General features: G+C 46.6%; 1 protein-coding gene and 1 long non-coding RNA gene across 5 annotated transcripts in view; one reads left to right on the top strand and one right to left on the bottom strand.

The window, feature by feature from the left end:
* The first annotated feature begins 9,900 nt into the window (after positions 1-9,900).
* Positions 9,901-15,449, top strand: LOC103784191 (uncharacterized). The gene is made up of 2 exons (XR_609799.4): positions 9,901-11,905; positions 13,275-15,449. It is a non-coding gene; the product is annotated as an uncharacterized LOC103784191 (long non-coding RNA).
* Positions 15,450-22,505: 7,056 nt separating this feature from the next.
* COL26A1 (collagen type XXVI alpha 1 chain) overlaps positions 22,506-25,833 on the bottom strand; it is a 195,850-nt gene continuing 192,522 nt past the window's right edge. For all 4 annotated transcript variants that reach the window (XM_034964649.3, XM_034964646.3, XM_034964647.3 and 1 more), the window contains exons 12-13: positions 25,647-25,731; positions 22,506-24,168 (exon numbers count right to left, since the gene is read on the bottom strand). In XM_034964649.3, coding sequence (XP_034820540.1) covers positions 24,008-24,168; positions 25,647-25,731 — 246 coding nt within the window. In that variant the 3' untranslated portion in view covers positions 22,506-24,007. The remainder of the gene's footprint in view (positions 24,169-25,646; positions 25,732-25,833) is intronic.

Raw genomic sequence — 25,833 nt, 5'->3', positions numbered from 1 at the left:
TCACCCCTTCCCTCTCATCTAGGCCCATAGGTTCTGCCGCGGCATTTGCAAAGTCCTCACGTCATGCACCCTGATGGAGGGTTGTGCTGAAATCTGAAATATTGGCTGAGAGTATTTTCTAAATTGGGTTCATGCTGGAAGTAGGCTTCCTTATTGCATAAAAATATGGAAACTGCAATGATTTCTTAGACAATATTTATGCCCCAGGCTACCGTAGTGCAAGGTGACAAGGCTGCTTTCTTCCAGCCCATGGTCACCATGCTGCAGAAGCAATGTGTCTGCCTAGGGCACCAGGGGAGGCCTCTCAGAGGTGGTGACACTTGGGCTGGTTCTTGTAGGAATGCAGAGGTGTACTGACAGGGGATGGAAGGGTGGATATTTCAGGTAGGGGGAACAACATGTGCAAAGACATAGAGACATTCATCATTCATTCAGGAAACATTTTTGGAAGCCCTCTACATGTCAGACACCGTTTTAGATTCTGGAAGCACAATGATGGACCAAAGTCAGATAGGGCTTATGGACCGAACAGGAAACTGGCAGCAATCTAAGAATTGTGCAAGTAAATGCAAGGTGACAACTCTAACCAGTGCTGGAAATGAAAAAGACACAATGCTTCTGATACAGTTTGGCTGTGTCCCCACCCAAATCTCATATTGAATTGTAGTTCCCATAATCCCCATGTGGTGTGGGAGAAAGCCGGTGGGAGGTAATTGAATCATGGGAGTGGTTACCCCCATGCTGCTGTTCTCATGATAATTAGTGAGTTCTCACGAGATCTGATTGGTTTTGTTTTTTTTGTTTTTTGTTTTTTGTTTTTTGAGAGGGAGTTTCACTCTTGTTGCCCAGGCTGGAGTGCAATGGTGCAATCTAGATCTCATCTCACTGCAACCTCCGCCTCCTGGGTTCAAGCAGTTCTCCTGCCTCAGCCTCCCAAGTAGCTGGGATTACAGGCATGCGCCACCATGCCCAGGTAATTTTTTGTATTTTTAGTAGAGAGACAGGGTTTCACCATGTTGGTCAGGCTTGTCTTGAACTCCTGACCTCAAGTGATCTGCCCACTTCGGCCTCCAAGAGTGCTGGGATTACAGGCATGAGTCACCATGCCAGGCCTGATCTGATGGTCTTATAAGAGCTTTCCCTGCTTTTGTTAAGGCACTTCTCCTTGCTGCCGCCATGTGAAGAAGGACATGTTTGCATCCCTTCCTGCCATGATTGTAAGTTTTCTGAGGCCTCTCCAGCTATGCAGAACTGTGAGTCAATTGAACCTCTTTCCTTTATAAATTACCCAGTCTCTGGTATGTCTTTATTAGCAGCATTTGAATGGACTAAATACAGCATCCAGTAGAGAGACTTGGCTAGTCAGAGAAGATGGCAAAAGCCATCTGAATGTTGGGTGGTGGAGTTAAGTAGACATCTCTTTGCAGGGGCAGGAAGAGTGTTCTTTGATGTTCCCTGAAGAGGAAATGGCATGTGCAACGGAAAATCCCAGGAGAAATGGGAGAGTGATTGGATATTAGGAGAGAAAAGACAAAAACACTAGAGGGTCAACCTGTGAGGAGACATCCATTGAAAGTGAGTTTCAGAAGAGAACAGAGCAAATGGAGATGCAGTCAAAAGGGAAATAAAAAATAAAAATTTGGAGTTGCCCCCACCCCCTGACTCTTTGTCCCCCATTCCTGGTTCTCTGGCCGGAAAGACAAGGCATTTCCTCCAACCACTTCACAGCTCCAGGATTTGGGCTGCGCTAGAATCTATCTTATGGAATGTGGAGAAAAACCAACCAACCAACCAGTCCAGGAACTCACAGCGATGCCCATCATTCTTTCAGTTTTCATTTCCTTCCTTAATCCACCACCTATGATCTACTTTTCAGAGTTCTCAGACAGTTACTGTAGGCATTCTGTTCAGAATTTTTAGTCGTGATCACTGAGAGAGGCAGGGAGGGGTGTGTTCATAAGTCCTGCAGCTGAGTTTTGCATGCTGATGTAGTCAATGATCTTGCTAAATTCTCTTACTATTTTTTTTTTTTTTTTGGAAACACAGTCTCACTCTGTCACTCAGGCTGGAGTACAGTGGTACAATCATAGCTCACTGCAGCCTCCAACTCCCAGGCTCAAGCTATCCTCCTGCCTCAGCCTTCTAGTATCTGGGACTACAGGCAGGTGCCACCACACCCAGCTGATTTTTATTTTATTGTTTTTGTAGAGACAGGGTCTTGTTGTGTTTCCCAGGCTAGTCTTGAACTCCTGGCCTCAAGCAATCCTCCTGCCTCAGTCTCCCAAAGTGCTGGGATTATAGGCATTGAGTCACCATGTCCAGCCACTTACTAATTCTAACAAGTTGTTCACAGATTTTAAAATTTTCTGGGCTGGGTGCAATGGCTCATGCCTATAATCCTAGTACTCTGCGAGACCAAGATGGGAGGATCACTTGAGCCCAAGAGTTCAAGACCAGCCTGGGTGACATAGTGAGACCCTATCTCTAAATAAATGAATAAATGATCAAAAAATAAAAAAATTCTAAATGCCAAAAAATTTCACCTGTGGATGATGGCACTTTACTTTTTCCTTGCAATCTGTATATCATTTTCTTGCCTTATGGTGGGGCTTGGCAAACCTTTTCCTAAAGGCCAGATAGTACATATTTTAGGCTTTGCAGGCCATATGGTTTCTGTCGCAACTATCCAACTTTTCAGTTGTGTGTGAAAGCCGCTATAGGCACTATGTAAATGAATGGGCAAACCTGCATTCCAATAAAACTTTAGGCACAAAAACAGGTGGAGGAGCATGACCAGAATGAGAGGATAATTAGAATAAGGACTTCTGAAATCTGTTCCTTCATAAAAGCAATGAGCATGCTGGCAAAAACAGTCAAAATCAATTTTTTCATACTTCTGCAAATTAACCAAAGGCTTGCAGCTACCTGAGGAGTGTTTATTATTACAATTATTATTTTTTAATAAGGCTGACTTTGGGAGGCTGAGGCAGGAGGATCGCTTGAGGCCAGGTGTTCGAGGCCAGCCCAGGCAACATAGTGACACCCCATCCTTACAAATACTATATATTTTTTAAAAAATATCAGGGTGCAGTGGTGCATGCCTGTAGTCTTAGCTACTGGGGAGGGTGAGGCAGGAGGATCACTTGGGCTGGGAGTTCAAGGTTGCAGTGAGTTATGATCATGCTACTGCATTCCAGCCTGGGAGACAGAGTGAGACCCAGTCTCTAAAAAAAAAAAATAAGGCCGTATTGCAGTAAGAACAGCAAGCTTTGTGAAGTTTTAACTTGTCTTATTCCCACAGCCCTCTTTACAGTTCTGTTGCAGGCATGAAAACCAACAGCCTTGCAACTATGATGTCTGCAAAACCAGCCCACAAAAAGCTCTATCCCCAGAAAATGGCCACTATTTGACCTGTCTGGAAGCTGCCTGAAAAGCTCTGTTCCCAGGGATTGTCTTTATCTGACCTGACTCACAGCTTACTCTGTGTGACCAGCCCTGGCCTCAGGGCACTTGTCAAAAACAATCAGCGGTAACTGTTCAACATCGTAGCTGCCTATGTGGCAATACCATTTGGGGTCAATAGGCTATGTAAAATCGTGAAAGGAAAAACTGGGAAATGAGTTAACCTTTGGGTTTTTTTTTTTCCTTTGGGGGTTTTAAAAGTTTCGATACATTCCTGGGATGATAGAGGCTTCATGCATGTGCAGAGCAGTGCACATGCACAGAAAGACCTGATAAGACCCTGATGTCTCACCTCTGGCTGACCTTGAGGCTCTGCACAAGAAGGAAATGAAGGCTACGGCAGAGCTGCAAACTGCTTGGTAAAGCATTGAAGTCAGGCTCCACACACACACACAGTGCTCCTCAGCAAAGGCTGGGACACTTATGGGTTTAAGGGATTTAAAGAAATATCTGGGCTGGGCGCAGTGGTTCACACCTGTAATCCCAGCCCTTTGGGAGGCCAAGGTGGGTGGATCACTTGAGGCCAGGAGTTTGAGACCAGCCTGGCCAACATGCAAAACCCCATCTCTACCAAAAATACAAAAATTAGCCAGGCATGGTGGTGTGTGCCTGTAGTCTCAGCCACTTGGGAGGCTGAGGCATGAGAATTGCTTAAACCCAGGAAGTTGAGGCTGCAGGGAGCCAAGATCACGCCACTGCACTCCAGCCTGGATGACAGAGCAAGACTCTGTCAAAAAAAAAAAAAAAAAAAAAAGCCTGTGCAACCATTAGTTGACTACTAAGCTAACAGGAATTTTAGCAGCAAAACATGAAAAAGAACACAGACTTTATAGAATTAATCCAGAAAAATCACTAAGGAAACAAACAGCAATAGCAACAACAAACTCTTTGTGGTGGGGGGTCAGGGAATCTGATTTCCAAATTTGCTACATTATATTATTTTAAATGTCTAATATTCAACAACAAAAAATTATGAGACATGCAGAGAAACAGAAGAGTATGGTCCATTCACAGGAAACTGTCTCTGAGGAAGTCCAGACACTGGAATTACTAGGCAAAGTCTTCAAGTACACTGTTATAAATATGTGCAAAAACTAGAGGAAACCACGTCTTAAGAATTAAAGGAACGCTATTATTCAGTGGAACCTAACAGACACCTACAGAACACTCCAGTCAACAACATCAGAATACATGTTCTTCTCAAGTGCACATGGAACATTCTGCACTATAAACCATATGTTAGGCCATAAAAAAGTACTCAGTAAGTTTAAAAGGGTTGGAATCATACAAAGTATGTTTTCTAATCTCATGAGAATGCATAACAGAAGGAAATTGGGAAATTCAGGAACATGTGGAAATTAAACATCACACTCTTAAGTAACCAGTGGACCAAAGAAGATATCACAAGGAAATTAGAGCATGCTTTAAATAAAAATGAAACAACCCACCAAAACTTGTAGAATGCAGCCATAAAGCAGTGCTTAGAGGAAAATTTATAGCTGTAATCACCTATATGAAAAAGAATAAGGATCTAAATCAGTCACTTAAACTTCCACTTCCTGTAACTTGAAAAAGAAGTCTAAACTAAACCTAAAACAAGTTGAAGAAAGGAAATAATAAAGATTGTGAAGGGGCATCGTTTGTCTGGGGTAAATACCCGAGGTTCATTGCCTCACACCAAGGAAACTGAATACGCAAACACACACAAGGAATGAGTTTAAGAGCAGAGGTTTAATAAGTGAAAGGCAGAGAAAAGCTCTCTCTTCTGCAGAGGGAGAGGGGCTCCCGAGTAGGGTCTTTGGGCTTCATGGTGAAATGCATGGGGTTTTATAGACGAGCTTGAGGAGGCAGTGTCTGATTTACATAGGACATGAGAGACTGGTCAGACCAGGTGTCCCATTTGCATAGTGTGCGAAGAAGCTGGCCATCCCACCCTAATCTTTTATTATGCAGATGGGGTCTCTACTTGGCCAATGCCATGTTGCCTGCTTTTTTACTACACATGTGGCAACAAAGAAAAGGGAAGAAGGAACCTCCATGTTGAATATACCTAGCTTCCAGGTATCCCTTTTCTATTGGCACAGCTGTTGGCATTTACCTATGCACGCTTTCAGCTTGCTTATCTATGCTTGAAGCTTGATTTTTCAGGCTGCTTTTTGTTAGAAAAGAAATGATTTGGGGGCTGCTTTTTATTAAAAGGAAACCTTACCTAGTAAGGGAAGAGACCACCCCTCATAATTGTCTGATGCCCAATTTCTGCCTCCAAAGAAAGAAGTAAAAACTGAAAGGCAGAAGTGAAATCCACAGGAAGACAGCCTGGCACCATGCTCTGGGCCTGATAGTTAAAGATCGACCCCGACCTAACCAGTTATGTTATCTATAGATTCCAGACATTGTATGGAAAATCACTGTAAAAATCCCTGTCCTGTTCTGTTCCGTTCTGATTACTGGTACATGCAGCCCCTAGTCACGTACCCCCTGCTTGCTCAATCGATCACAACCCTCTCATGTGGACCCCCTTAGAGTTGTGAGCCCTTAAAAGGGACAGGAATTGCTCACTCAGGGAGCTCAGCTCTTGAGACAGGAGTCTTGCCAATGCCCCCGGCTGAATAAACCCCTTCCTTCTTTAACTCGGTGTCTGAGGGGTTTTGTCTGTGGCTCGTCCTGCTACACTAGGATTCTCTTACCCTCACTATCTTCCTAAATAATTTCTTTCTAGCTCCCGTATCTGTTGGAGTGAAGTAGATGAAATAGAGAATAGAAACACAGGCTCATGTGGATTCACTGGTGAATTCTACCAAAAATGTAGAGAATGTTATGGTTTGGATTTGTGTCCCCACCCAAATCTCACGTTGAATTGGAGGAGGGGCCTGATAGGAGGTAACTGGATCATGAGGGCAGATTTCCCCATTGCCGTTCTCATGATATTGAGTGAGTTCTCAACCAGGTGCAGTGGCTCACACCTGTAATCCCAGCACTTTGGGAGGCCGAGACGGGCAGATCACAAGGTCAGGAGTTTGAGACCAGCCTGATCAACATGGTGAAACCGTGTCGCTACTAAAAATATAAAAATTAGCTGGGCATGGTGGCATGTGCCTGGAATCCCAGCTACTCAGTAGGCTGAGGCAGGAGAATCGCTTGAACCCAGGAGGCGGAGGTTGCAGAGTGAGACTCCGTCTCGAAAAAAAAAAAAAAATTGTGTGGCACTTCCTGCTTCCCTCACTCTCTCTCCTGCCACCATATGAAGAAGGTGCTTGTTTCTCCTTTGCCTTCCATCATGACTATAAGTTTCCTGAGGCCTCCTCCTAGTCATGCTTCCTGGTAAGCCTGTGGAACTGAGAGTCAATTAAACCTCTTCATAAATTACCCAGTCTCAGGTAGTTCTTTACAGCACTGTGAAAATGGACTAACACAAATAATAAACTCAAATTCTTCACAAAACCTCCAGAAAATATGAGCTAATAGAACATTTTCCAACTCATTCTATGATGCCAGTATTACCCTGATAATAAAACTAGACAAAGACATCACCAGAAAAGAAATTTATGAACCAGTATCCATTATGAACATAGATGGAAATCCTCAATAAAATACTGGAAAACCAAATTCAAGAACATATAAGACGATTATATATCACCACCAGGTGGGATTCATCCCAAGAATGCAAGATTGGTTTAACATCTGGAATCAATCAAAGTAATACACCATATTAACAGAAGAAAGGACAAAATACACAGGACCATCTCAAAATTTGCAGAAAAAGCATTTGATAAAATCTAACACACTGTCATGATAAAAACAAAACAAAACAAAACAATAAACTAAGAATATAAGGGAACCTCTTTAACCTGAAAAAAGGCATCTACAAAAAACCCATAGCTAACATCATATTTAATGGAGAAAGTATGAATGTTTCTACCCTAAAATCAAGAACACAACTAGGATGTCCTCTCTCACTATCTCTATTCAGCATTGTACTAGAGATTCTAGCCAGAGTAATTAGGCAAGAAAAATAAATAAAGCCATCCAGATCGGAAAAAGAGAAATAAAACTATTTCTATTCTCAGATGACAAGAACTTGTATACACAAAATCTTAAAGAATATGCACACACACTATTAGAACTAATAAACAAGTTCAGCAGTTTCAGGATATAATGTTGGCATACAAAATTCAAGTTTACTTCTATAGACTAGCAATAAACAATCTGAAAATATTTCATTTTATTTTGTTTATTTTTTTTTGGAGACAGGGTCTCACTCTGTTGCCCAGGCTGGAGTGCAGTGGTTCAATCATAGCCCACTGCAGCCTCAAACTCATGAGCTGAAGCAAACCTCGAACCTCATCCTCCCAAGTAGCTAGGACTACCGGCATTTGCCACCTCACCTAGCTAATTTTTAAATTTTTTATGGAGATGGATCTCACTATATTGCCGAGGCTGGTCTGAAACTCCTGGCCTCAAGTGTTCCTCCCATCCTGGCCTCCCAAACTGCTGGGATCACAGGTGTGAGCCACTGTGACCACCTGAAAAAGTTTTAGCAAATCCATTTACAGTGGCATCAAAAAGAAGGAAATACTTAGGATTAAGTTTAACAAAAGTAGTGTAAGACTTTTATGTGGGAACCTATAAAACATTGCTGAAAGTAATTAAATAAAATACATAAATGGAAAGACATCTCATGTTCATGGATTGAAAGAGTTAATATTGTTAAGATAGCAATACTCCCCAAATTGATCAATCCCTATCAAAATTCCAGCTGGCTATTTTGGTAGAAATTGACAAACTAATGCTAAGATTCTTATGGAAATACAAGGAACTGGGACTAGCCACAACAATCTTGACAAAGAAAAACAAAAGTTGGAAGACGTATACTTCCTAATTTCAAAACTGCTAAGGTACCATACTCAAGACAGTGTCATGCTGGTATAAGAACAAAACATGTAGATCAATAGAATCTAATTGGAGTCCAGCTATAAACACTTACACTTACGGTCAGCTGATATTCAACAAGGGTGTCAAGACTATTCAATGGGGAAAGAATAGTCTCTTCAAACAAAAGACTGAGACAATTTTATATCCACTTGCAAAAGAATGAAGTTGGATCCCCTATTAGTTTCCTCACTGCCATAACAAATTACTCTAAACCGTGTGGCTTAAGAGCAAAGAAATCTATTGTCACACAGTTCTGGATGCTAGAAGTCCAAAATTAGGGTGTCTTAACAGGGCCATGCTCTCTCTGAAGGTTCTTGGGGAGGATCCTTCCTTGCTTCTTCCTAGCTTCTGGCTTGTATATACTTTGCAATCCTTGGTTTGCAGACACTTTACTCTTATATCTGCCTCCATTGTCACATGGCATTCTTCTTGTGTATCTCTATATCCCTGTACATGGTGTTCTTATAAGGACACCAGTCATTGGATATAGGTCCAATCCTATCTTGTTTACATCTGCAAAGACGCTATTTCCAAACAAGGTAATATTTACAGGTATTGGGAGCTGGAACTCTAATATATCTTTTGATGGAGGCGCAATTCCACCCACAGCAGGCTCCTACTTCCCACCATGTAAAAACTATCTCAAAATAGATTATAGACCTACATGTAAGAGCTTCAACTACAAAACCTTTAGAAGAAACCATAGGTGTAAATTTTTATGACCTTGGATTAAGCAATGGTTTATTTGATGTGACACCCAAAATGTAAGAAAGAAAAGAAAAATTAGACAAATAGGAGTTTCTCAAAAATAAAACCTTTGTGCTCTAAAGGTACTATCAAAGAGTAAAAAGACAACCCTCAGAATGAGAGAATGGAAGAAAATGTTTACAAATCATATACCTGATAAGGGACTTTTTATCAAGAATATACAAAGAACTGTTACAACTCAACAGTAAAAATGCAAACATACCAATTAGAACTTCAATCCACAAGCTGCCTAATCCAGGGTCACCAAGATTTACATCAATGTTTTCATCCAAGGGTTTTATGGTTTTAGCTCCCACATTTAGGTGTATAATCTATTTTGAGTTCACTTTTTTATATGGTGGGAGGTAGAGGTCTGTTGTGGGCAAAGGATTTTAAGAGACATTTCTTCAAAGGTAAACAATGGCCAATAAGTCATGAAAAGATGCTCAGTATTCTTAGTCATTAGGAAAATGCAAACCAAAACAGTGACCTACCACTTCCTGTTCACTAATTTGCCTAAAATTTAAAAAGGCAATAACAAGTGTTGATGAGAATATAGAGAAGTTGTGGTCCTCATACATTGATGGTGGAATTGTAAAATGGTGCAGCAACTTTGGAAAATAGTCTGGCAGTGTTTCAAAAAGCTAAACAGAGAGTTACCAAATGGCCCTGCCATTCCACTCTAAGATACCTATCCACGAAAAGCAAAAACAAACATGTGTCAACACAAAAACGTGTACAAAAATGTACATAGTAGCATTATTCATAATAGTCAAAAAGTAGAAAGAGCCCAAACGTCAATCAACTGAGGAATGGATAAACAAAATCTGGTTTATCTATATGGTAGAATATTATGCAGCCATAAAAATGAATAAAATTTTATTTATTTGTTTTTAACATGGGTGAATCTTTAAAATATGCTAAATGAAAGAAGCCAGACACAAAAGACCACATATTGTATGATTCCATTGATATAACATGTCTAGAATAAGCAAATGCTTCCCAGCCGCTGGCAACCACTAATCTACTATCTGTCTGTCTGTCTCTATGAGTTTCCTTGAATGTTTGGTAGAATTCATCACTTAAGCAATCTGAGGCTGGAGTTTTCTTTGTGGGAATGTTTCTAATTATGAATTCAATTTCTTTAGCAGATATAAAAGTATATCAATTTTTTATTTTTTCTTATAATAATTTTAATACATTGTATTTTTCAATGAATTTATCCATTTCATCTAATTTTTTTTTTTTTTTTTTGAGACAGAGTATCACTCTGTCGCCCAGGCTGGAGTGCAGTGGCATGATCTCGGCTCACTGCAAGCTCTGCCTCCTGGGTTCATGCCATTCTCCTGCCTCAGCCTCCCGAGTAGCTGGGACTGCAGGGGCCCGCCACCATGCCTGGCTAATTTTTTGTATTTTTAGTAGAGACGGGGTTTCACCATGTTAGCCAGGATGGTCTCGATCTCCTGACCTTGTGATCCGCCCACCTTGGCTTTCCAAAGTGCTGGGATTACAGGCGTGAGCTGCTGCACCTGGCCATTTTATCTAAATTTTTAAATTATTGGCATAAAGCTGTTGACAATATCCTTTTGCTGTATCATGAAAGTCTTGGGGATCTGTAGTGATGTCTCCTGGCATGGCTAATTTATGTTTTCTCATTTCTTTTTCTTGATCCAGCCTGCTAAGTATTTATCAGTTTTATTAATCTTAATCAACATGTGGCTTTTAAATTTTCTCTATACATTTGCTTTTGATTTTATTCATTTCTGCCATTATCTTTATTATTTCCTTTAGTTTTCCTTCTCCTTTTTCTAAATATGCTGTTTTTTCTTTAGCATCTTGAGATTAAAGCATAGATCATTCATTTTCTACCTTTTTTCTTTTCTAACATATTCATTTAAAGTTGTAAATTTTCTTAGAAGAGATGTGCTAACTGCATCCCACAAATTTTATATGTTACATTTTTATTTCCATGAATTTATAATTTATGTTGTGATTTCTTCTTTGACATATTGAATTATCTAAAAGAATGTGGATTATTTCCAAGGGTTTGGGATATTTTCTATTTTTTTTGTTATTAGTTTCCAGTTTAATTTCAATGTAGTCAGAAAACATATTTTATTATTTTAAGCATTTGAAATTTGTTGAGATTTATTTATGGCTAGGCATATGGTCTATTTTGGAAAATGTTCCATGTACACTTTAAAAGAGCACATATTATGCAATTGGTAGGCGTGTGTTCTATATATTGTCCATTGGGTGAAGCTGGATAACTGTATGCTTCAAATCTTCTATAGTGATAGCTGGATAACTGTATGCTTCAAATCTTCTATAGTGATCTTTTATTCAAAATGTGCTGCTTATAAACAGCATATAGTTGAGATTTTGAAAATCCAATCTGACCCTCGTCCCTTTGGGCTGTTAATAGCCCTAGCTCATCACATTCTCCCTTCTGGTTCTTCTGCAGCCCACCCACACCTTTGAAAATAGTCTCCTTGAAATTAAATCTTCCTCAAATTATCCTAAATTAAGTGTACCATGTGTTTCAAATTGCAGCCTCAACTGGCTCACTGCCTTCTTTATCCCAGCCTCCATTGCAGTGAGGTTGGGGGCCATATGACTAGTGCTGACCAATGGACTGTGAACAGAAATGACAGCATCACTCGCATGGAGACTCCTCCATCTCTGTCTTCCCTGTTGTGACAATCTCAGAGCCTACGTTCTTTCAATGGCTGGGCTACAAGATGGTGACAGGCTGCCCAACCTGGTGAGTACTTACTTTGTGTGAGTAAGAAGGAAACATTGCAAGGGTTGAAGCACTGAGATTCCAGGATGAATTTGGTATTTCTGAATAGCCAATTTTGCCTTGACTTGGGATCATACCATATGTCTACTTTGGTACTGTAAGTATAGCTGTTGATGGATGTTTGCCCTGTTTTGCCTTTTTGCTCCTTTCCTTCCTTCCTTGGTTCTTTCCTTCATTCTTCTTTCTCTCTTTCTTTTCTCTATATTTCCTTGCTTTCTCTCTCTTCCTCTATTTCTTTCTCTATTTTTCTTTCTTTCTCAGTTTAGTTCTCCTGTGTTCCTGTTGATTCCAAGCCCTACAATTTTCTTCCAATGAATTCCTTTTCTGCTTTATCCAGACAGCCAGAGTGGGTTTCTATTGCTGTCAGCTAAGAAACCCAAATGGTATACTATTTTCCGCTTAACATTATGTCATAGACGTATTTCCATGCCATTAAGTATTATTCAAAATATTATTTTAATGGCTGCACAATATTTCATCATATTTATGTATCATAATTTATTTAACCATGCCCATGTGTTTTAGTAAATTATAAACTTCTATTAAATACTTATAATGAATATTATCATATCTACATTTTTGGCTTCAATCCTGGACAGCACCTTAGGATATCTTCGGAGTGAAATTACCAGCTGAATAGTGTGAACATTTTAAAATCTCTTGTGGCATAAACTTAATTTTTTTCCTAGAAATTTTATACCAACTTGTATTTTCACATGTGAGATGAATAGGAATACTCAATTTTACTCCACTCAATGAGATTGAATGCTATAATTATATTTAAACGTTCTTTGATAAGCTATAGGAGAAAATCTCATTGATGTTTTAATGGGCATTTCTTTGATGACCAATGAAGCTGAATATTTTAAAATATTTTATTACATATTTTTATTTCATCTTTTGGGCATTTCTCATTCACTATTTTTCTATTGGACTGTTCATTTTTATTGATTTGTAATTACTTTTTACATATTAGAGGTATTAATCTTTTGTCATATTTCTTGCAACCATTTTATTCTTGTTTGTAGTTTCCCAATAAAATAAACTAAATAATTTTTAAAACAAGGAGATTTAAATTTTTTGTATTAAATTCTACCTTAATCTTTGTTATTTTTTCTACTGCTTTTAGGTTTAAAATGTTTTCATGTACCCCCAAGATCAAACATTTGTTTGCTTTTTAATGATTTCCCTTTCTTACATTTAATTCTTTAGGTCCTCTGGAATTTATATTAATGTATGGTGTGAAGGAAAGAGCTAGTTTTATTTCCTTCCAAATAGCTAACCAAATGTCCCGGCATCATTTATTGAATAATCCATTTCTTCCCTACAGGTTTGCAACGCCACCTCAGTAAGCTGAGACGTGGTAATTGCCATGGCAACGGGGCTGCATTAAAAGCATTGTGCGCGCAAAGTGAAAGGCTGCTGCCTGGCAGAGTTCAGTCTGGTCTCACTGCACCTGTTCCCTAATTAAGATGCACCTTTTGGTTTTGTCTTTTGAAAAAAACAAAATGCTCCCTTTATAGCCACGAGGCAAAAGAAAAATTAAGGCCAAGATCCTTTCATGCCCAATATGGGCCTGCCCGGTGGTTGGGGCATGGGGGATCATGGGCAGCAAGTGAGAAAGTGCACAGTGATTTGCCGCTGTTACATCCTGAGAAACTGGAGGGCTGTCATCAAAGTCCTCGAATAGCTGGAGAGTGGGTGTGGGATGGTTACATTTGAAAATGCAGCTCCGATATAAAAGAAAGCAAAGACTGCACTGTTTTCCCAGCAAGAGCCTAGCTGGAGACCCTAAGCCTAAGATAGAAGCTTCTGCCATCAACAGGCCACAAAACCCATACTTCCTGCTCTATGAGGCTTCTGACCTTGGTTCCCTAGAATCCTCCCTCCTTATCAAGTATCTGTGTCTAGGCCTAGGGGAGACCAGACCAACGTCTGTCCTTGTCTGCCTACAAGGACAAGGCATTCTACTGCTGTAGACCACTTGTTTATGTGCCCCTAAAATTTGTATGTTAAAGCCTGAATCCCCATTGTGATGATATTTGGAGGCGGGGCCATCGAAAGGTGATTAAGTTTATATGAGTTCGTGAGGGTGGGGCCCTCATAATGGTATTAATGTCCTTATAAGAAGAGACACAACAGAGCTTACTTCCTCTCTCTCTCCCCACCATGTGAAGACACAGCAAGAAGGTGGCCATCTGCAAACCAGAAAGAGAGCCCTCACTAGGAACCAGATCTGCTGGCACCTTGATCTTGGACTTCCTATCCTTTAGAGCTGTGAGAAATGTCGCCCCCAGGTCAATGGGATATTTGTTACAGCACCAGGTACTGCCTGAGAACTCTACCTTTAGGGAGCCTGCGTGCTGGGTCACTGGGGAGACAATGAAGGTGCTTGACACCCAGTTTGAATATTGTGTCACTGCAAAGCTGACTGCTGTTGAAGGACAGCCAGTGAGAGGTCATGGCAAGACATCAGAAGAAGCAGAAGTCATGAGCATGCTGAAGCTATGAGGCCAAGACAAAATGTCACATTGCCACAAGAAGAGGGACAAACAGGCAACAGGCAGAGCCCATGGGAATCAGTAATCTCCTGCTGACACTGAGGCCTTGGGACTAACTCAGATCCAGTACTACTCTCTTGGGACCTGTTCTGACTCCAGCTCCTGTCCTTGGAGTCCCCTGAGATCCCTGTAGCCTTGTAATAAGCCCACATTATCATATTTCCCCTGCCGGCTCCACCCTAGAGCATTTCCAACAATTTCCAGTGCTTTTCCCCTTCTCACACCACTGGGCCTTTGCACGTGCTAGTGCCTCCCCAACTTGCCCTGCCTTCTCCTTCACCCAGACAACTCCTACTAAATCTCTCAGACTCCTCAGCTGTGTCCCTTCCTAGGGGAGGACTCTCTTCCCTCCAGTGAGCCCGGTGGTCCTCCCTGGGATCCCCTGCTCCTTGTCTTCCCTGCCGTCCTTACTGCCATCCTTGTTCTCTACTCAGAAGGAGGCAGAGGCTGGCCTGCCCCCAATCCCCTGTAGACTGACCAGATGAATTGACCTGGGCTGGGCAGGGCAGGCGTGTTTGACCAACTGTCTGGGCACCCCATGGCTCAGTCAAGTTGACACATAAAGTTCACCGCCCCAGGGCCCCTTCGTTGTATTTGTGTATGAATAAAACACAGCATCCACTCCAGGTATCTGAGGGTCCTGGAGGCAGGTTCTGTGATCCCTTTTTACAGATGAGGATGCGGAGGTCCAGTTGTCACTCACCCAGATCACACTCTCATCTGCTGATGGGAGGAGTATTTGATGGGATGTGTGAGCCCGGCCGTCTCCCTTGGGACACATCAGCTCATTAAATTTGCCAGCCCCTGCCTGAAAAAGTATTTAATTTGCCTTTTAGAATGCACCCATTGCAAGTTAATTAACTGGCAATTGAAAGTTATAGGTGGCATTAGAATTTATTAATAACATTGGAAATAAATCTCCCTGGAATTCAATTAACTGAAAACCTCATGAAATTCTTTTTTTATATAATCCATAAAGCCGGTCTGGGAGAGAGGTGTTCCAGAAACCTCGGGGGTGGTGGAAACTGCAGGCGTGGAGGGTTGGAGTGGGGAGGGGGCTGCTGTTCTGATGTAGGCCAGTCTTGGCTCCCACCTGCCCCTGCCCATAACCTCCAACATGGCCTCTTAGGGTCAGGGAAGAAGCCACGCCCCCATCGTGAATGTCCCACCGTGTACCAGTGTCAGGGAAGAAGCCACGCCCCCGTCGTGAATGTCCCGCCTTGTGCCAGTGTCAGGGAAGAAGCCACACCCCCATCGTGAATGTCCTCCATGTGCCAGTGTCAGGGAGGAAGCCACGCCCCCATCGTGAATGTCCTGCCATGTGCCAGTGTCAGGGAAGAAGCCACGCCCCCACCGTGAATGTCCTGCCTTGTGCCAGTGATTCCTTTCCAGTGATTCATCTGCTCTGCACCTGGCCTGAGCTGGGCTCGCAGACGTGACCTGGCACACAGGACGCTCACAGCCGACTGGAAGAGACAGAGCTGGGAGGGTGCGCTTTGGATTTAGGGAGGTGACGAGTGAAGCTGGGGGACCCCAATGGCACCTTGACCACCCTTGGCTGAGCCCAAAGCCAGAGTCGGGCTGTTTCTGCCACTCCGGTAGGAGAGTTGCCCCTCGTGGGTCTTCAGGACATGCCAGGAACAGGCTAAGAAGAGCGTGCCTTCGTGGGAACCTCTGAGGTTCAGCCCAGCCCGAGCCACCTCCACACTGTGGCCGTCATGTTGGGCCCTTGCCAGAAGTTACGGTCTGATTCGGGGGGTCCTGACTTTCTTCTCTGGCTGGCGGCAACTGTGGCGGGGCAGGCAGCGGTCCCTGGCTGCGGACTGAGAAGTTGCTTTCAGACCTAGACTCTAGGTCCCAAAGCAGGCCTGCCTGCCCGGGAGACCCTTGGGCCTCCTACCACTAGAAGAGGGGAGGCTCCGAGGCAGGGTCTTGCCTGAGCCTGCAGCCTTGCTCCACCCTGGGGCTCAGCTGGGCTGAAGGGTTGAGGACAAGAGGGTCCCACAGAGCCAGAGAACTCAGTCACAGGCCAGGGCCTCAGGTGCACCAAGGACTATGGCTCAAATGAGTTCCAGTCCCTAGGGGAGAGACCTTGGAAGTAAAGCTGTTACTGGTTGGGTGTGGTGACTCATGCCTGTAATGCCAGCTCTTTGGGAGGCCAAGGCAGGAGGATCACCTGAGGTCAGGAGTTCAAGACCAGCCTGGCCAACATGGTGAAACCCCATCTCTACTAAAAATACAAAAATTAGCTGGGCGCGGTGGCGCACGCCTTTAGTACCAGCTACTCGGAAGGCTGAGGTAGGAGAATCGCTTGAACCTGGGAGGTGGAGGTTGCAGTAAGCCAAGATCGTGCCACTGCACCCCAGCCTGGGCGACAGAGTGAGACTCGGTCTCAAAAACAAAACATAACAAAAAAGAATAAAAGAAAAGGTGTTACTGAAGTGGTGTCAGCCCCTTCCCCACCACACACACCCTGTAGGCACACATGTGCCCAGGTTTGTACACACTGTAGCAGATACGAATACCCACACACATACATTCAAGCACACACACGTGCACATATGTGTATACGGATTGGACACACACACACATTCTCATGCATGTACACTTTTACACGTGCACACACGTGCACATATGTGTACACTCAGAACATGCACACACATGAACACACTCATTATGCGTGCACACACTTGCATATGCACACGCACATGTATAGCAGGGCCTAGAGCCAGTCGGCATTTCAGAAGAAATGTCAGGTTTGATCTGGACCCCGGGCCACAGAAGTGGGTATGTGCAGGAAGCAGCGGCCGGAGGCAGAGGCAGGAAGCGCACAAGAGCAGAGGAGACTCAGGCAGGAAATTCGAGACAGCCATGTCTGGGCCAGGCAAAGTGGAGACAGGGTGGAGCAGGGCGGGGCGAGGTGAGCAGGGGCCTGTGCTAATTCTCCCTCCTTAGTGCCCAGGCAGGTGGCCTCAGACTGGGAGTTCTGGGCACCCAGGCAGTGAGGGCTCCAGCCAGCCCTTCCCCAGATCTGGCCCTCAAAGCTCAGCTGTGAGCCAGGAGGGGACCTGGAGGCTCCTGCCAGGACTGAGCTGACCCTGATGAGTCCCCTTTCCCCAGGGGCTGTGGAGAGGGAGGAGGGAAGGCAATCTTGGGCAGGGGAGGATGACCACGGTCCAGCCCTGCAGCGTCCTAGCTGGGAGCCCGGAGTGCTTTGCTTCCTACTCCGAGTCTTGGGCCCTGTGGACAGCTTGGAAGTGCAAGCGGCGGTGTCCGCACATGCATGCAAGGACCTTCCTGAAGCTGGGCAGAGGATCAGATGGACCCGCCCTGTCTCCTTGGCTGCAGGGGTGAGAGGAGGTGAAGATTTGAGGGGGTCACACAAGGCCAAGAGCTGGGCTCCCCCTGGGGCTTTGAGGCCCTTCCCCCAACAGCGCTGTCCCATTTCCTGCGGACACTTAGCACTGCTTTGCGCGGGGGGAGCCAGCCTCCACAGCTGGACAGAGATGAGGCCGGACAATGGGCAGACCTCCTGGCTGACTCCTGGGGCTGCAGCCGCTATGTGTGCAGAAGGTGGTTAGGACAGGGACCCAGGTGACAGCACCAGGGGGCAGAGCTCAGGCTTGAGGCCAGGAACAGGGGAGCCACAGCAGATTCATGAGTGAGGGAGGAGCAACGCCAGGCTTGCACTTCAGAAAGGTCATTCTACGGCCAGACGGCAAGGAGAGGCCAGACTGAGACCCTCAGGGGTCAGTTTCCTCTTCCTCCAGCATCACGGTCCTCGGAGATCCCCACCCTGGCAGGTGCTTCAGTGTCCTGGGAGATTCGTTCCACCCCCACCCAAATCTCCTCTGCCCTTTATCCGCCCCCAGCCTTTGCTCACACTTGGCCTCTTTGGCAGCGCCACCCCTGGGTTTATGTGAACTCTCTTTTTTCCTTCCAGAACCGCTTTCCTGGGGGCAGAGCAGAGCATGGCTTCCCAAATCCCACAGACCTGGTCTGGAACTCAGCTTCACTGCCAACCGCCTGTGTGACCTTGAGGAAGCTACGTAACCTCTCTGGGGCTCAGCTGACTCACCCCAAAATGAGAGAGGTGGCTGTGACATTAAAGGAGGTGACATGTTTCACTGTTTAGCACTGGATCTGTCCTCACCATATTAAGGACCAACTCACACCCAGCCCCTTGGGGGAGACCTTCTCCCTCAGCTCTGTCTCAGACCTTCTCTGGGACCCACAGTATCTGCTACCCTGGCTCCATCGAACACACTCCGGGCTGGCCCGTCCACCCTGCTGGCGGGAGCTTGGAAGTTGTTTTTCCCCAAACATTCCTCATACAGCCCTTTCCCTACCCCCCTAGACTCTGCTGGTCCCATCCAGGCTCTCCCATAGTGGGATCCAGGGACCAGAGGAAAAATGAAGGCATCCCATGAGTCTATTTAAAAGTTACACATCGAGGCCGGGTGCAGTGGCTCACACCTGTAATCCCAGCCCTTTGGGAGGCTGAGATGAGTGGATCACCTGAGGTCAGGAGTTCGAGACCAGCCTAGACAACATGGTGAAACCCCGTCCCTACTAAAAATACAGGAAAAAAAAAAAAAAGCTGGGTGTGGTGGCAGGCACCTGTAATCCCAGCTACTCAGGCGGCTGAAGCAAGAGAATTGTTTGAACTGGGAGACGGAGGTTGCAGTGAGCCGAGATCGTGCCACTGCACTCCAGCCTGGGCGACAGAGAGAGAGAGAGAGAAAAAAAAAGTTATACATGGAGCTAACCAGCTGTTACGTAACACAGGCTCTATCTTCCTACTTTGACAGATATCTTTTTCCAAGGACCTGGAAAGCCAGGTTTGACGTTGGAATTGTGACTGTCAGAGTCTTGTGCTGGAAGGTGACAGCTGGGGAGAGCCAGCCCCTGTCATCCTCCAGCCCTTCTGCTTCCCTCACTAGCTTCCACCTTGCACCACGGGGGGCTTTGTGTGCCCACCTGAGGGTGCCCACCTGGAGCGTCTAAGCTCAGTTCACACCATCCAAACTCAGCAACCCCTTGATTGAAAGACAAAGGTGTCGTTGGGCGTGGAGTCTGCCTTTAAGACAAATGGAAGGGGAAGACCTTGGGGGAAGCGGGGGCGGCCCTGGGGCAGGATGTTTTGGTGTCCTAGGTAATGCAGGCAAATCTCTCTCTTAGGATCCCATCTCTGCCACTGGGTCTGGGGGAATGAATGTCTGCTGGTCTGCTTCCCCAAGGAGGAGAGGAGGTGTTTTTTCACACACACACACAAAATTAAAATAAGTTTTAAAAATTAAAAAATAAGACTGTCAGCTCCCAGTCCTTAGCGCTTCCATATTGCTGATCATCTGGACGTGGCTAGGCTTCTAGCCTATCATCTTATTGACTTTAAAAATATGTACACTTACCACCTATTTTGGTTTTGTTTTGTTTTGTTTTTGAGACGGGGTCTTGCTCTGTTGCCCAGGCTGGAGTGCAGTGGTGTGATCTCAGCTCACTGCAGCCTTGACCTCCCAAGCTCAAGTGATCCTCCTGCCTCAGCCTCCAAGTGGCTGGGACAACAGGTGCATGCCACCACATCTGGCTAATTTTTTTTTTTTTAGAGATGGGGTCTCACTATGTTGTCCAGGCTGTTTATTGCCTATTTTGACTTCTTCCCCTTGAAGCGTTGGTTCATTGAGGGCAGAGATTCCTGTCTTTTGTTCATGGAAAGTTCTCAGGGCCTGGCTCAATTAAGGTGATCAATAAAAGATTCGTTACATGAAGGAAAGGAGGAAGGAAGGAATGATGCGTGGTTTTGTAACTCCTGCCCTGGGAAAAGGAATAAAAGGGGTGAGGACATTTCTCCAGCCTAAACCTACTCACACTCCCTGCCTGGGACAGTTGCCCAGTGGTTCCTGCCAAGGTTTGACTTCAGGCACCTGCCCCACCCCGGGTCTCCCTGTTTGCTGAATGAGCTGTGCCTGCTGGGCCCAGGACCTGTGGCTGGAGGAAGTATCCCAGAGCCAATGGGGCTTGGAAGAAGAGGCTCCGGCTTAAGGAACGTGTTGCCTATTCACCAGCAAATAAAGACAGATGAAGCTCTGGCAGGCCATCTCTCTGTCTCTGTCTCGTTTCTCTCTCCCTCTCGCCTCTTGCTCTGTCTCTCTTTTCCCTTCCCTCCCTCTTTCTCTCTTTCTGTTTCCCTGCTCTCCCTGCCCTTTTGGTCTCTGGGTCCTGGACTCTCAGAGCAGCCTGGAATCTCCTTCCTCCACACGATTGCTGTGGTGGTTTTTTATGTTTAATTTTTAGAGACCGGATCTCGCTCTGTTGCCCAGGCTAGAGTGCAATGGCGGAATCATGGCTCACTGCAGCCTCCAACTCCTGGGTTCAAACGATCGTCCCACTTCAGGCTCCCAAGTATCTGGGACTACAGGGACAAGCCACCACCATGCCAGGCTAACTTTAAAAAAAAAAAAAAAACACTTGTAGCAACAGGTTGTAGCTATGTTGTCCAGGCTGGTCTTGAATTCCTGACCTCAAGCAATCTTCCCACTTTGTCCTCTCTAAGTGCTGGGATTACAGGTGTGATCCACCATGCCTGGCCTGGTGTGGTGTTCAATGCCCACCCTCTCTATAGGATTTCAAGCTCCAGGCAGAGGCGGGCAGGGTTCTGTTTGTAGCTGAGCACTGGGCACTGGACACAGGGTGATATGGTTTGGCTGTGTCCTCACCAGGATCTCATGTTGAATTGTAGCTCCCATAATTCCCATGTGTTGTGGGAGGGACCTGTTGGGAGATAATTTAAACAGGGGGCGGTTCCTCCATACTGTTCTCATGGTAGTGAATAAGTAAGTCTCACGAGATCTGATGGTTTTATAAGGGGAAACCCCTTTTGCTTGGTTCTCATTCTCTCTCTTGCCTGCTGCCATGTAAGATGTGCCTTTCCCCTTCCACCATGATTGTGAAGCCTCCCCAGCCACGTGGAACTGTAAGTCCATTAAACATCTTTTTCTTTATAAATTACCATAAATTACCCAGTCTCGGGTATATCTTTATTGGCAGAGTGAGAACAGACTAATACACAGGGCAAGAGCTTAATACCTACAAGGGTCACAGGGTGATTCAGCAGTGGTTTGGGTCTCTGTGTTGTACCTGGGACTTGTCATCAGGGTATATGGGTCTCCATGGGGTCTCTGATATGTCGCTGACCCCAGACCTGGACAGGAGCATGGAGCAGGATCAGGGTTGCTCCTCCAAGAGCCCTGAGGCCGCCCCAACTTAACTCACCTTCCTGCAGAGCTGGGGGCCAGGCCCAGTTTATAGACAGTGTGGTTGGGTGGAGGGGTGAGGTGGCCTCTGAAGGGGCTTCCCTCACCCTCTGGAGGTAAGAAACAGATCTTGACTCTGGAGGTAGGGCTCAGACACAGGACCAAATTGAGGGCTAGCTAAAACAGGGACAGAGCGGAAGCATCTTTCCATTGGACACGCCCACCAGTGTGCCATGTCAGTTTGCCATCACCATGGCAACACTCAAGAGCTACTGCCCTTTTCCATGGCAAAGACCCAATGACCCAGAAATAACCACCCTTTCCCTAGAAATTTCTGCATAAACCAGCCCTTAATCTGCATGCAATTAAAAGTAGGTATAAATATGGTGCAGAACTGCCCTGAGCTGCTATTCTCTGCCTGGGGAGAAGCCCTGCTCTGCACGAGCAGTCATGGAGCTGTAGTCCTGCCCCTCCAATAAAGCTGTTTCTCCTGCCTCCAGCTTGCCCTTGAATTCTTTGCTGGGTGAAGCCAAGAGCCCTTGCAGGTTAAGCCCCAATCTGGGGCTTGCCTATCGTGTGTCACTCCCAGCCCCCTCCCTGGAGGTCCTGAGGGCAGAGCTGGACCTCCCTGCCACAGAGGCCCTGTGGTCACCCTGGGCCTGGCTGGAGCTGCTCACAGCTTCCCTGGCACCTGGCCAGTAAGATGCAGACCAGCCTCCTGCAGAGCTGTCACCACACAAACAGACCCACAGTGGGGAGAGCACCTTTATTGTCAGATATAATAATAACGCTACAGGCTGGTGGTCCCGCCCGCCTCTGACCACCCCTCCATGAAGACAGAGACTGCCTCTCCAGACCTGCCTCAAGGGCCAGAAGAAGATCCCAGGGCCCAGAGGGACCAGGCTACAGCCAAACAGGAGTACCAAGAGCACTGGAGACAGTCACTCCTGCTGTGAAGACAGAGTGCCCCAGGGTGGCGCCAGCACCTTCAATTCTCTGAGTTTGCTGCCGTGGCTGTGTCCCAGGTCCCAGCCCAGCAAGAGAGGAACACCAGGGCTGAGCTGATCACGGAGACCCTGGCCCCAGAGGCCTTGAGGGCTCCAATCACAGCTGTTCTGGGCTGCTAGGGACCTGGTGCCTGCCGTGGAGCCTGCCAGGCCCCCAACTCTGGAAGGTGGGAGGCAGGAGCATCTCTTCCCAGCAGGCCTGGGACTCTGTTTCCCTCTCTGCAGCTTGCAAAGGGGACACTGGGCTTGCTGTGTCATGCAAAAGTAGCAAACCTATAGAGTCCACTGAGAGACAAACTCATGGGGCAGAGGCTGCAAGTCCCACCTCTGATAGACATGCCCATGAAATGCTGCCTCCCCTGGCTCAGGGATGGGACGGACCCAGAGAGAGCGGGTGGGCTCAGCAAGACTGGGAGGCAGTGGCCAGGGATGCCTATCTGGTTTGGTGGACCCTTGCACCCCCAATGCTTCTCTCTCAAGGTCCTCAAGTCCGTATGGCTGGCAGTGATTTATTCAGGGTCTCCCTGGCCTCTGAGAGCTGCAGTCCAGGCTGCTCCCCAAGCCAGTGGGGAAGGGGGTTGAGGAAGGGAAGCCCCAGGCCCTGCAGGACCCTGCCTACCCCCTCAGGCTGGCTGGCTTGCCCAGCCTCCCCGCAGCCCTGCCTGCCTTAAGGAACCGTTCTGGCCCTGCGCCCTCCCTGTCTGAGTTTTCTCTCGAAGAGGGGAAGCTGGCAGGGTCGAGAGAACATGGCTTCAGGAACTGAGGGGCCTGGGTTCAAATCCTGCCCCTGCCACCCGTGATCTGGTGGCCAAGAGAGGGTTATTTCTACCGTCTGAGCCTCGGTCCCCTTGTGAAGTGGGGATAATAAGCTTACCTCCTAAGGGTTAAATAATGAGACAACGTAACGAAAGTTCCCTGGACAGGGCCAGTTACAGCAGGGACTCAATAAATGATGGGTATTAGGATTATTCTCATTCCCAGCACCCAGCCCACCCAGACCCCGTCTCCAGCTGGGAGTGGGGGTAGGGGAGGGGACAGGCCAGAGAAGGGCTCTGATGAGGGTGTTGGCCCCTCCAGACCCTGCCCCTGGAGACATTATCTGTCCCCAAAGCCCCCCATGTCCTCACAATCATCCATGCCTGGAGCCCAGTTCCCCTGGGGGCATCTTTAGGAAACAGCGGCGGCTCAGGCCTCTGGGGCTGGGTCTCTAGCCAGGACAGGGTGTCCTGGAGCAGTGGGCTCTCACTTCCTGCTGCTGGCCTGGTCCACGCTCTTCTGTCCAGGGTCGGGCCCAAGCAGGGCAGCAAGGACCCCATCGGGTTGGGCGCCACCCCTCTTCATCTTGAGGTTGGCTCTCAGGGCAGCATCCTGGCCAGAACCTCCCTCTGGGGAGGCCAGGGGATCTGGAAGGAGAGTAGGAGGGTGGACTCGAGGTAGAGCCTTAGGAACACTTGGGGGCACATTTGATCACGATATGTGGCCACGGAGAGATGCTCTTGCCCAGGGTGGAGAAGCAAGGCAGCAGCAGGCTTTCAGCCCCTTATGCATTCATTCATTCATGGATCCATGCATCCATCCATTCATTCACTCATTCACCCATCCACCTGTCCATTGACCCATTCATCCATCTGTGCATCCACCCATTCATCCATTCACCCATTCATCCATTCACCCATTCATCCATCCACTCAGTCACTCATTTATCTATGCATCTATCCATTCATTCACTCATTTACTTGCCCATCCATCCATCCATCCATCCATCCACCCATCCATCCACTCACTTATCCACCCACCCACCTATCCACTCATTGATTCATCTATGCATCTATCCATCCATCCGTCCATCCATCCATCCACTCAGTCATTCATTTATCTATGCATCTATCCATTCATTCACTCATTTACCCATCCATCTATCATCCATCCATCCATCCATTCACTCACTTATTCACCCACCTACCTGTCCACTCACCCGTCCATCCACCCATTCATTCATTCATCCATGCATCTATTCATTCACTCATTTACCCACCCACCTGCCCACTCATCCATCCACTCATTTATCCACCCACCTGTTCACTCATCCATCATCCATCCATCCATCCATTCACTCATTCACCCACCCACCTGTCCACTCATCCATCCATCCATTTATCCATCTATCCATCCACCCATTCATTTATTCATCCATGCATCTACCCATCCACTCACTCATCCACCTATCCACCTGTCCATTCAACAATTCATTCATTCATTCATTCACCTATCTATGCATCCACCCATGCATACATTAATCCAGGCAACCAGCCATTCGTTCACTCACTCACTCACCCACCCACCTGTCCATTCACCTATTCATTCATCCAATCATTTTCCAGCAAATGCTGATGGGCCTCTACTCCAGGCCCTGCAGAGGTATCATTCACTGTTCTGCACAAGGGACTCCCAGAGGGTCACAGAAACCCCAGCATGGAATGGAAGGCTCCCTTATGTCACCATAGGGACAAAGAGGAGGGTTCAGAGAAGGCTTCACAGAGGCCGAGATCTTTGAGCAGGTCCCGAAGTGGCAGTCAGTGTTCACCAGGCAGAGGCATGGCCCGAGCAAAGGCATGGAGGTGGGAGGGGCCTCAACATGGCTGGGCAGGGCTCTGCCCACCATGGCTATACTAGGGAGGGGCTGGGAAACTGGGCTGATGCACTTGGAAGTCTGTCAAGGGCAGCAGGGAGCCACTGAGGGTCCTTGAGCAGGGGAGGGGTAGGGTCAGACTAGGGGTAAGGGAGGGAGACCAGAGACCCTAGGCAGCAGCCATGAGGGCAGCATTGGGAGAGGAAGGAGGGGAGAGAGATTCCCAGCCCGCTGATCCTGGTCACTGCTCACCGTGGATCCCAATCATGTGCTCCAGGATGAGGACTCGCTCTGCCAGGATCTTCAGGGCCTCTCTCAGCTGCTGCACCCCTTCGCCCTGGCGGGGAGGAAACAGGCAGGGTCAGGGCCGGCCATGAGGAAGGGGTCAGGGCCATCCTGATACAGTGACAGTGTATGTGTCCTCAAAGCCCCCCACCAC

Source organism: Pan paniscus, chromosome 6, assembly GCF_029289425.2.
Source record: "Pan paniscus chromosome 6, NHGRI_mPanPan1-v2.0_pri, whole genome shotgun sequence".
NCBI lineage: Eukaryota > Metazoa > Chordata > Mammalia > Primates > Hominidae > Pan > Pan paniscus.
This window is presented reverse-complemented; position numbering and strand designations above follow the sequence as displayed.